We start from the raw sequence: 13,136 nt of genomic DNA, 5'->3' as shown, positions 1-13,136 counted from the left end.
GTGTGTGTGTGTGTATATAATGTGTGTAAAATTTCATAATGGAATATGTCATTTTTCTGCTTGTAGCCAGGTGGTATAAATTGTAGCTGAAAAAACTGCAATGTGTGTTCTTAAATCCATCTTCAGGTCTTTGACTGAAGTCAAGTCAGTCTTTGTTCTCACTCTATAAGCTGAATGCTCCAAAAATAATTTGAAAAAACAACCGTGGCATTTCGAAAGCATAACAAATGCATGGCCGCCCTAGGTGTGTGCTAGTTCCCATGTAGCCACATACAGTACTTGCTGTGGGGAGGCACTAATTAGCTTTGGCATCCCTACTGTTCTTCCTGCATGCAGGTACCATTATAGCACATGAGTTGCATCCGGCGTCATTATCACCTCACAACATGGATTTTAATATTGAAAATGGCCTGAGAGCAGTTTGGAATTCTTTCGTTTGTTGCTTTGCACAGTCTCTCTCCGCACATTTCTTGCTTTATCTTTATCTTTATCTTTATCTTGCCCTTAAAAAAGACTTGCAAACAGTGAAATGGATAATAGAATCAAATTAAAGTGTCTTTTTTATTCATCAAGAGGCTGTAGATGTTGGGAGGCCTTTCACTGTAATCTCAGAAAGAGAAGGAAAAGGACATGTATTCATGGTGAATTTCAGTACCTTTTTTGCAGACATGTTTATCACCCTTGTACTCTTCGTATTTCTATCTGCTCTGCATAAACACTTGAAAAGACAAAAGGGCCATTTTATGTTAACTCCACAAATGGTCTTAATCAGGCAGGGACTGTTTGCTTACTCAACAACCAACAACAACCAACAATCGCAAACCACTTCAATGGATGTTCAAGATTATTTCTGTAATTCAGGAGTTTTATATATAGTTATAAAAAAGTTATAAAAATAGTTTTAAGTATTTATAACTCACACTTGCAAGGTGATTGAGTATCAGACTATTTTCAAACTGTCATTCAGCACAAAATATCACTTATTACTAATCCAGTCACAATCAACAATGAGCCATCAAAACTGGCAGAGCACTGACTCAAAACATTTTGAGTGCAAGCTGTCAAATGCAATTTCTAGGTTTATATCGGGATAATATCTGCTCATCTGCCTTCAGATTGATATAGCAATAGCAACTCTTTCACGTGCCACATTCAGTATTTCTCTCATGAGGTAAGCTAAAAATTAAAGCCGCTATATCGGATCAAATCACAATGTGTACTGTGTATTTAAAAGCTGCTGCTTGTAGTGTCAGCGAAGATATACCCGATTCTTTATGGTTCTACTGAGCGTCTTAGCTCATTGTTTTGGTTTTGTGGCCCATTTTCTGCCACAGCACACAGCTGTTGAAGGCCACTATAAACTACCTGCCTAGCACCAAACAGCACACAGATAAAAATAGCAGCTAGATGGTAAACAGTAAGCAGTTTAGGAGCCAGATATTTCCCTCAAGAGTTGGTTGAGACCAAACAATGAACTGTAAGAAGACACTTGCATTCATCTGGTGGACACAAACATGACTCAAAATGACTGCTAATGTTGTCTAATAAATGTATAATTAAACCATTGTTTGTTCACACCTAACATAATATTATAATTTGTCAGAGCTGTCTTCACAACACTGTCCCCATAGATAATTGCAATAAACAATATTTCCTAACGTGACCATTTTATGCCACTTATTTAATGATAATAGTTTAATAATACTAGTACACCCTGAACTTTTAATTCTTATGTATATCCTAATTAAATAAAACAAATAAAATGAAACCACACAACCAAGACAATTAATATAATGGATTCTTGGGTCAAGGACAGCAAATGCGATGGTCACCATGTGCCTGTATTGGTAAGATAAGATAAAATAGGTATGCTAAGTCGACAATGTACTGTCATTTTGCTGTTGACTATTAAAAACTGCTTACACCATCAATTCAGCTACCAAAAGCTCTGTCTGTGTCTATGTGTGTAGGGCTCAGGGCTATCAACACAAAAAATTATCATTGACTGAAAAGGAAAGTTTTGCCTAAAGTTGAGAGCGTAATTAAATCTATACTTTGCTTAAGTGGAAGTCAGCTGTCAGCAAGTCGGTCTTGAAAGAGCAGATAGCGAAACAGAAGCAGTGTGTGGTTTGGTCTGAGCAATTACAACATTTTAAATGAACATTGCAGGTTATTTAGTAGCACTCTATTTATATTTCATAACCAGGCTTTATGCTTCCCTTTTCACCGAGTTTGAGTCAATAATTAATCTGAGCTCACATGCAATATTGATAATGCTGTATATAAATGTGCCTTGCAGCAGTCTCCCAACCGTGCAGACGAAGATGAGAATAGTCAAAGACAGTAGACGTACTGATAATATTTATTCCTATTATGGAAAATGACAACCTGACAGCCAAACAGAGACGACGTGAAGAACTTACTTGAAACGCAGAACTAAGGCGAGGAGGTAACAGAGAATAAGGCAAGGAAACAGTTTGGATGTGAGGAGAAAAAAGGGAATTCCTGCCACAATATGAAACACCTGTTCTAGAAGACTTTGAAAGAGAAATTGGCACAATGCTGTTTTGCTGCGCACTTTCACATTTCACATTCTCATACTGAACTTGGCAACTGAACACAAACCAACCAACTTTTTCACCCAATTCTGACACTTCACTAAGGGCAAACAAAGACATAGAGTAATTGTGCATTACAAGCATCGAAGTTGGATGATGTAAACTATACCTATCTGTCTATGCTGAGAGAGAGGCCAAATTTTAATAGAGCGTGACAGAGATATTTTCGGAGCGAATGAAGTAGAGAGAGGTTTTTCTTATTGCCCAAACCAGACTGGGGCTCTCAGCAGGCAGTGGGCTGTTGATAATCCTTAATTAGAAAATAAATTCCAGAGGCAGGAAATTGTCCCGTCCTTTCCACACCTGCAGCAACTCAAAGCCAGCGGGGGAGGACTCAGCTGTTTTCTCTCACAAATCGCTCCATTTAGCTCTCTGTTGGCGAACACGATGAGCGTGAAATGGCAGCATGCAGGGAAAACAGTGATAGTGACAGATTCTTTTTTGGCAAAGTGTGATCATGTAGATTGACATGCAGCAGTGTCCTCCTTTTTCAGTCCTTGTGTTGCTAACTGTTTGACTAAACTAAATGAATTGTTTTCTGTCCCACCATACCTCATGCTTCAGATGAGTTGGAGGCTATTTACCTTGACGGATTAGATTCTAATCTGTTATTATTTCTCTGTGTGGACATTCAGCAGAATAAGATACTCTTAGGTGTGTTTGTTTTACCAAAAGTGCAGCAAACCCAAGAGTCTTATCAGGCCAATTTACAAGAGATTTTCTCATCCTGACAGTTGAAGGAGAAATCCTGATTTGAGGCTTGCTGGGGCTCGATGATAAGAAAAAAATTTTCTGCATGTGTGAAATGTTTACAAAGGCCTTCAGTGTTTTCCCACTCTAACTTTCCCCTCCTTTATCTCACGTATTTGCAGCATAAAGAACGTGACACCCAAAGTGGGTGCAGAGGAGACCCATGATGCCATTCGGCGAGCCTTTGACGTTTGGCAAAATGTGACGCCTCTGCGCTTTGAGGCTGTGCCCTACAGCGAGCTGGAGAGAACAAAGAAAGACGTGGACATCACCATCATCTTCGCTTCAGGTTTCCATGGTGATAGTTCGCCCTTCGACGGTGAAGGTGGCTTCCTGGCACACGCATACTTTCCAGGGCCAGGAATAGGAGGCGACACACACTTTGACTCAGATGAGCCGTGGACGCTTGGAAACCCCAACCATGACGGTAAGCATTAATTAGTAGTCATGGGAATGTTTTGATGGCACGGGATGGTGCAAGAGATGTTAATGAGAAAAGGTCAGTCAACAAACTCAAATGGACTGAATTTATATGTAAATGTCAAATATGAACAGGGTTGATATTTAGTGTCCAAGCTCTGACCTTTTCATTCCCCATAAAAAGCTCAATAGAGCAGGGAGTGGGGAGTGACAATAAAACATACTCCCTAAAGGAACATAAGCTGCGTTTCCTCCAAGGACCTTCCCTAGAGACTCCATTTCGACCACAGGGACCGGGGTCTAAATTAAGTTCCATGGACATTGTTACGGTGACCAAAAACTCACTGCTCGTGGGGTCTTCATTTCTATAAGTACAGCTACTGTTGGTTGGGGCTCTCAGTGCTGAACATTTCAAACTTTATACAAATCTGTAGTTGCAAAAAGGTTTGTTGTTTGTGATTACAACATTGTTGTATTATTGATTGCACTAATGTCACGTAAAAACGGGAATCAGATGAATACTGAGGTGGAGGAAGAGAGTTTTTTCAAATGCTCTATGAAAGGCAGCAGCGGGGAGTGGGGAGTGACAAGATTGTCTTACCCCCTCAGGGAACATCAACTCAGAGCATATAATTGGATAGTTAGGTGGAGGTAGCTCATTTTTTAAATGCTCCATGAACAACAATAGCAGCAGGGAGTGGGGAGTGACACTATTGACTTACCCACTCAGGGAACGTCGACTCAGCAGGAGCGGCAGCAGAAACTGACAATTGGCATTACTATATGATCATTCCTTCTAATCATATATCATAATGAAAGCATAATATTTGTCAACATAATTTAAATGTGAAAAGTTTTTTTCTATGACATGGTGCAGCCATTTGAATGGAACCCAATGGATAGTTTGTTCCGTGCATTTGTTGATTTGTTGCAGTGAATTGCTTTCCAAACATACTGCATACTGAGCTACTGACTGTCCTTATTATGTTATGTTACAGAATCGTGATTTTGATCATGATCATATATTTTTTGTATTGACTCATGTTTCTGTGTTTTAATATTTTGCAGTGGAATGCCTGCTGGATACTGGTTTTGCTGGTCCGTATGCTGTAGATTTCTTCTCTGTACTGATGCGACTTAATTCCAGTCTGTTGAGCCTTGCTCACTTATCTTACATGTGTTTGACCTTGAGCTCTTGCAGTATCTGAGTACTCGCCCTCAGAGCTTTACAGCTTGTCGGGCTGTATGTAAACTTGGTCTGTCTGTCATGCTATATGGTGGATTGCATGTTGAACAGCTGTGTTGCTGTTTAGTGTTGTGTTGTGGTCCAACAGATGCGCGGCATCAGTGGCAGCCAGCAGACCTCTGAACCCGGTGCAGGCTTCAGTGTGGAGATGAATGGGCCCTGGAAGAGAGTCGATGGAGAGGACAGAATAGAAGGAAGAGAAAAAATATAGTGAAAGAGACATGATATAAATAAAGTCAAATAGAGGAAAGAAAATCCAAGCAAGTGTTGAAAGTGAGGGGGATTTTTGGTTGATATTCTTGACCGTATCTATGTCGCAGCAGGGCAAATTTGTCTCTCAGATTCTGAAAGATTGATGTTTCAGCTTTCTTCCTCGGATCCCTCATTAAATCTAAGGGGCAAACCTGCCCCGCGGTCCAGTGAGACGACTCAAGAGGAGTCATGACTGTTACTGAGTCATGAGTCAAAACAATGACAGGGAAGACTGAGCGAGAGACAAGGAGATGCTCTTAAGAAATAAGCACACAAATGAGAGGAGGGAAAAAAGAGGAGTCACTAGAAGGAAGGCAGTGGAGATAACGGAGAGAGGAAGAGAAGATAAGAGAATGGCAGAGCATCTCTAGACAAATATTGGAGGTTCAAGAGCTCACAAGAGAGAGAGACGTAGAGGGAAAGAGTGAGGAAGCAGCGTAGCGAGAAGTAAAGAAAACATTTGAAGAGGAAAGGAGAGAGAGAAGTGCAGAGGAGATGAGTGGGAGCTGTTAAGCACTACGTGTCGGAAATAGAAGTGAAGAACTTGCTGTCGTCGACTGAATATAAAGCAGAAGCAGAGGGGCTTTTGTAGGCTTAGATAATATGTTATGAATGGCTATATATTTTAGAGAGCGCGTAGATTGAATCGAATTGAATCACTCCTTCTGATTGAATAACACAACGGAAGTTATAACAATAGCCTCACTATTGGTCCGTCTGCTGCTTTATTGACCACCTGATCCACTCCATTTAAACATGTTTAAACATGTGCAGGTGATGATGGAGACTCAGCCTTGCACATACATTCACACAGAGTGTTGTCCTCCCTGCCTTGGAGGACGAAGAAGCAGCTGTCATTGAAGGCAATGATTCACTCCCTTCAACACTCGCAGACACACACTGTCTCCCTACCCCTCAATGCAATATTAATACAGCCCTGCTGCGGCCCACACTTCTGTGAAAACATCCCATAATGCATGCAGTTCTATTACGCACTCTCCAGCTGGCTTTCTTGCCAAATATGAACATGCACTGGCTGAATCCTGACTGTTCGCCGTGGCGGGGGGTACTCTTATTCCTTCACAGTGACTAGTGTTAAACTGAGATGGATCGCTGAAGGCTCCTACAGCTTCAAGCTGCATACAGCCTGTATTTTGTGCTGAGATGCTGAATATCTTCAATTTTTTTACAACACTTATGCCAAAAAATATTACAAATATCTGTTACTCTGTATTCCAGACAGATTTCTTTTGGTTGTTTCTGTCTTGGCACGATTGCAGCAGTTCCGCTGGAGTGTGTCGATTTTGGCAGGCGAAAACCAAAAGAAACTGTAAGATGATAGTGCTGCAAGTATTACTAATGTTACTACTAATAATTAAACACATTCACCTGTTGCATTTATCAGCATTATATGCCATGACACAATCTCTTTTGATGTGATATCAACACTGTGGCTGCAGCATTTAAGAGTCAGCGGGGCTTTTAAGCCTGAAACCGTTGGCCATCTGAAACGCTTGAGGAGACTCGGACGAGTTTGGGAACAAATCTGTTCAGTGTGTTCAGCTGCGTTGGAAGCTTTTGGAACCACGTGGACAGCGTCTGCTCCGATTCAAATGGCAAAGTCTGAGAGCACTGGCTGTTGGCCGTCTGAGCCATTCGATACTCTGATTGGTTGTGTGCTAGCTGTATGACCATTCTGATTGGCGGTGATCTAGCGAATCAGCGCAGTTGTGGGAGGGGCGGAATTCTGTGTGCGCCACTGAACTTTATGTTGTGCGCTTTGTTTTTCTATACTTATGGCATCGAGGTGTGTGTGTGTGTGTGTGTGTGTGTGTGTGTGTGTGTGTGTGTGTGTGTGTGTGTGTGTGTGTGTGTGTGTGTGTTCATTTTGGTACAAAGTGTTTAAACCTAGCTGTCAATGAACTGAAAGCTTAATGCAATAGAAAAATACATCATAGGTTTGATATTAAAAAGATAAATTAATATTAACGACAGGTTGTGTTGATGTTATGTTGAAGACAACTTTTTGTTGTGTTGCGCAGATGTTGGCATGTTGGCCAGCTTGTCATGTTCTTCAACATTACTGTCTAGTAATACGGCCATGTATCTAAATAGGCAATAGTGATAGAGTCCTCCAATTGATCGGCCTCCGAACGTGAGCCAATTATTGGCTTACATTCATTCTGAAGAGTTCCATCGATGGTCTCTACAAAGGCCGAACAGGTCACTGCTAAAATACCATAGCATAGAAGGGCTAGAGATTAAGGCCATCGGTTGCCCAGCCAGGGATGAGAGAAACCATGTTTCTCAAACTGACGTTTTGAGCTATGACTGTGAGGTCGCAGTCAGAGTAAACTCCAGTTCGCCAATAATGCCAAGAGATCCTTGGCTAAATGAGCTACGTGCTATGACAACTAGTCGCCTTTAAAAACAAAAGCTAAGCATATACTGGACCTTTCCAGTCCTGATATCAATATGTGAGTATAACTGACGCTAATACCAATTTTATATAACACGTGTTGTTAAAAAATGAATAAAACAGCAAATAAAAGTCTGAATATTGAGCCGTAAACATAATTAAGTCATTCAAGATTAGATCTATAGATTAAAACACATGAAATTGAACCATTACACTTCATCAAGAAAAGAGTCAGATATGCTGTACACACAATGTGGCTGATAAAATAATAACTGCTGCATTTACTGCTCTGCAGGTTCTTCTTACCTACAGCATGTGGCAGCAGGTAAATTTCCCTCATTGCTTATACATACATCATAATTTTTTCAAATGATGCACTATGATTATATTACCATCATCAACAATTACATTATAACACAGTGCCTATTACAGAATTACATGTGTTGATACTGTCATCATGCGGGCCAAATATTGTCATGTTATTGTTCTGCGAATTAGCCTGTCGTTCTTTGTCCTACTGCATATGTATATCAATTCAACTGCAGCGCATCCATCAGAGGGAGAAGTCCCAGATTCTGTAATATCAGATCGTTTATACAACAGCATGTATAAGCTGAACAAAAAGATTACCTGTAACAGTGATGAAAAGCTTACATCTCCGAACTACATTATTTGTTTATGTAAATGTTCTTTTTAATCTAGAAATAGTCTCAAAATCTCTGGCAGCAGAGGTAGATAATTCCATATTTTTCTAATGCAACTAGTTTTCAAGGATTTGTAATCCATCTATCATCATCTCCTCTCTCTTCCTGTATCCATGCTGTGTAGGGAACAGCTGGGAATGATGTAATTTCATCACATAATGTAGTGTCCGACTTCTCTCTTCCTCATCTCTTTCTTTTTGTCTCCCTCTCCCTCCTTTTATTGTGTTTCAAGTAACGCACACACAGACAAACACTGGAGACGAGCTCCTGTCCAGTAAGCTGTCATACCTAATCCCCCCACACTGTTGTCGAGCAGGATCAGTCGTCACCACGACCGTTGCCAGCATCACACCGTAGATGTTATTGTGGTTGTTTTGGATGATGACGTCACTGATGCACACTGGAGGATTAACCCTGGTCTGCATGGAGATAAAACGCTTGCATACACGTGTTTAAGTACTCACACATAGACATGGGTGCGTGCACTCGCACTGTTTTCTCTGCACCTTCGCTCACACTGCAACCCAGGCATTTGAGGATAGAGGATTACCCAGAAGTTACATTCAGCAGGCATTTTTAGCACACACAGCTGAATGAGGTTCTTATTGGGATTAACTAATGGCATTTTAAGAGAGACTTGGATGTACAGTACACAGCAGCTGCTTTCTATATGTGTGTGACCTGATGCTTTTAATCATATAGAAGAGGAAGCAGAATCAAACACACTGGAAAAGGCAGATAACAGCAATAGCATCAAGAAAGTGGTCCTGAACACTTCCTCAAGGTGTTGCGGATTTTAATTACAGATGTTTGTTTCCATTATAGAGTTTGCGTTCATGTGCTCGTGCCTCTTGGCTGCTTTCAAATAACTTCCTCTTGTGACTCTTTGCCTCATCACTTCCATCAAGGCAATAATTTGACTGTAAGTCGTTATTAAAAAAATAAATCAAAATCAGAATCCCAATCATTGTAAATGCCCGGATTAGTGTTTTTTGATCTTCAGTCTGACCTTTTAATTTGATTTCCTGTCTCTTTTAATTATGAACGAATAAATCGGTATGAATTTTCTCTCAACATAAAGCATTCAGTATGATATGGGTGTTTGTAGTATTGCATGCATGCAGAGCTGTAATAGCAAAGAACAGCAGCATCTTTTGGACTGTTCATCTATCAAAACAAGTTATTAGAATACGTCACTTTGGGCTCAAATTATCGGCTGGATGATTTTCAGGGTCATTTTCAGCATTTCTCTGATTATTGGTATCAGTATTTCTTGTTCCAATTTTGGCTCACATGCAGCATTATCTCCCTGCCTGTAGTCTAGGGCTGGGCCTAAATAATCGACTATGCAGGTATTTGTTGTTGGGTTGGTATGCAATTTTCTATTTTAGGATTCAGATATTGTGTTTTTTTTTTTTTTTTTTTTTTTTGCTTAATAAAATAATAAAGGCGTGCTGCAAATTGTGCATGCCAGCAATGACGGGTTTTCCCATACGTTCATTTATTAGTCATCTATTTACAGAAGCTGTGCTGTCTCTCTCTCACATACACATGGTATAGCGTTTCCTACACATAGACGTTACGTGGGTGGGCCGCCCAGGTATATTAATGGCAGCTAAATATTTGGCGAACCATTGTAAAAAAATCATGTTCATAAATTTGACAGAACATGGCCATCCTAGATTGATTGACTAGTGGTGGTAGTAATTGATAGTAGTAACATTCCTATATATACGCAACATTTTTCACAAATATGTTCAGTATACAGTGAGTTGCCATGTTGCTGCAGCTACGCATGTTTAGATAAGATCTATCTGATATAACCAAATCCTGGTGGATGGAAATGCGTCATGGGTAGCAGTGATTCAGTTGCAGCGCCTTTGGTCTAACTGTACCAGTGAAGCAGAGGACGTCCTTACTGAGCATCATGACAGCAAAAGACGAGGAAACTAGGGAATTCAATCTCACGTTCATCCTCAGTGTTACTGCCTCAACTTCACACTGAACACTCTCCTCTGAGCTGTGTGTGTGGTGCTGTGGTTGACAATGGACATGATTCGCAACACACATGTCAAACATCAGCACCAGAACCTTTTATGTGCAGCATGTCATGCCGGAAAAGACTTTAGAGCAGCTAAGATCGAAGAGGGTTTTGACACAGAGGTTTGGAGAAATCCTTTTTTATGAAGACTAACTGTCGGATTTACCCATTTATTTCCATTTTCTCCCTCCCTCCCTCCCTCTTTTTCTCTTGTTCACTACAAAGTGTGTATCAGCCTTTGGTGCTGCTTTAAAACAATGGGGCTTGTCGAGGGAGAGGATTAGTTTAAGCAATATTTAAACGAACAAACATTTCTAACAGTGGATTAGAGAACCACTTTTGGCTCGAGGAAATTGTTTGTGGGTTTTATTCCATCATAATCAAACTCTTCATATCAGGTTGGTCTTGTTCACAGGTGGAATGCACGTCCAATTAACAAAAACAGTACATTAAATATGTAAAACCTTGCAGTGGGCAAATGTAAAGTTGTACACAACATGTGCATGAATACTGCATGCAAGAGAGATCAACGTCTATGTTGATTTTGCAAAATTGAGCAACATCCCAGATGACTGGTGAACCGTTTGGTTTGTGTGTCCATGCTGGAGGTAGATAACAGCTCAGTTATGCAATCTCAAACCTGTGGCCCCTTACACAGATCAATCCCATGTCTTTCTTTCTCAGTTTTCCTTTTTTTCTCTAGCCTTTGAGCTGTCTGCGAAGGTCAGATATTAAGAAGAAACACACTGACTGATGTATTCTATCATCTCACTTCATCTTGCGCTGTACAAATTCACAAATCTTTGTGTTAAGGATCGCAGAGTGGTAGCTGTAATTCTATATTAACCAGGACGACGCAAAGAGAAACAACAGGGAGGGACTGTGCAGAGGCGGCTGATCAGCCAATATCCCCATTGAGAGTGCATCATCCCTGAGGGCAAAACAGAGAGAAGTGGTCCTGAAGCTCCCACAGCTGCCCTACATTTCTAGACTGCTTGGCTTTAGGAACTGATGAATGAATAGCTGTAAGGGATCAATAGATGGAAGGATAGATAGATAGATGAATGCATGGGGAAATAAATTAAGACATAATAGGTTGTGATGGGGACGAGCAGAGCAGGTTGGACAGGAAAATTATGCAGGGAGAGCAAGGAGATGGAATATGTTTGGATAAAACATCGCAAATGTTTCAAAAAAGGTTAAATCGAGATGCCGAGGCAGAGCGCTGGAGGGCCTAAAGGCGAGGATTGTGGAGGGATTTAGTGCGAACACAGGATAAGAAGGAAAAAGAACTGGAGATCGAAATGATTAGATTGTCTTTTCATCAGAGCTCAGCACGCCACGACCACTTTACAGAAGGGAGCGCATTTGCAGAGGGCGGTTTTTCTTCATTTGACAGTTTTCAATTTCTGCGCAACAAGAAAGGCGAACAAGCAGACGTTCATCCGTGCTTTATCACAAGGTCATCTTCGTGGGCTGAGGCCGCGGTGTTTTTTTCTTTGTGAAAAATCAAAGCGATGCACGCAGGAATAGATAAGACAGATTCCATTTTGACTTTCAGCCACAGCAAGGCTGATTGGATTTTACACAAAAAACAACTTGGCATCACAAAAAAAAACTTCCATCGTTGCCACTGCATACCATGACTGTACACAAACACCCAGTCTAACCCGAGGGTGACTTATAAGGCCTGGTATGCCTTCAAGGACCTCCAGCCTCTTGTAGTGTAACATAACACAGCTTGCGAGCTAGACCTACACACAGGAAATGAGAGATTCCAGGGCTTTATTATTTTCTTCCCCCTTGCCCCCAAAATGAGCTAAAGAGGTTAGAAAAACACACCGTCACCAGGCGGAAAAAAAACGTCAAGAATTTATGTTCCCTAGGTTGGTAGGACTCTCAATAACAACGTGATGATTGGCTAAGGGAGGAGATGTCGTGACCGGCTCAACATTGATCAGCTGATTGATTGTTGCAGGAGAAAGCTCTGCTCCCCTGCTTCGATTGACAGAATGGTTTATCATTGATGTCCAATCCTGTAACTTGGTTGTTCATTCAAAGCTGCTGTAATTTTGGCCTTTTTTTTTTTTTTTTTTTTTTTTTTTTACCAGTGGACAATGAAATGCGATCAATCTTCGGCTTTTCAGCAGTGGACAGTGGAGGCATTGTTATGTGGAGCGGGCTCTGTCATGTCAGGGTATTGTGAGGAAAGAGAAAACAAGAATGGAGAAAATCAGAGATGTTAGCGCAAGTGGAGTACAAAAGAGGGAAAGGGAAGAGAGGTTGAGGAGCATAGGAGCATATGGTGTCCTTGCAGGTTTATTTTTAGGTTGCTACTCCTACTGTGTGATGAGGAGGAAGCAGTGGACTATCTTTTCCACCCTGTTTCTCTCTTTCTCTTTTGTTCCCTATCTTCTCAGCTCTTGCACATGCTCTCTCCATTAAGTTCAGCGGGTTTTCTTGGCATGATGCTTGATGGGTTCCCAAAGCACTGTTACAGTTGAAATAATAATGACTACAAAGGAAACTGGCTAAAACAATGAAATATACTTGATTCGCATATGTAGGTGACTGTCGATCTAAATAAAGATATATAAAAGATTAAAAGAAAGAAATTAAGAACACACGCATTTCTTTTCCGCTTGCTTGTTATTTTTTGTCGCATAACATAACATATTTACCAGAT

General features: G+C 40.8%; 1 protein-coding gene across 4 annotated transcripts in view; it reads left to right on the top strand.

Moving 5' to 3' along the window:
- mmp16a (matrix metallopeptidase 16a (membrane-inserted)) overlaps nucleotides 1-13,136 on the top strand; it is a 76,250-nt gene that overhangs the window by 25,538 nt on the left and 37,576 nt on the right. For 2 of the 4 annotated variants that reach the window (XM_030398313.1, XM_030398314.1), the window contains 2 exons: nucleotides 3,491-3,795; nucleotides 8,001-8,030. In XM_030398313.1, the coding sequence (XP_030254173.1) occupies nucleotides 3,491-3,795; nucleotides 8,001-8,030 (335 nt within the window). The remainder of the gene's footprint in view (nucleotides 1-3,490; nucleotides 3,796-8,000; nucleotides 8,031-13,136) is intronic. The other 2 variants (XM_030398316.1, XM_030398315.1) reach the window with 1 other exon arrangement.

Source organism: Sparus aurata, chromosome 19 (genome assembly GCF_900880675.1).
Source record: "Sparus aurata chromosome 19, fSpaAur1.1, whole genome shotgun sequence".
In the NCBI taxonomy this organism is placed as follows: Eukaryota; Metazoa; Chordata; class Actinopteri; order Spariformes; family Sparidae; genus Sparus; species Sparus aurata.
The sequence above is the reverse complement of the archived record's forward strand: the minus strand, read 5'-3'. Positions and strand labels throughout refer to the sequence as shown.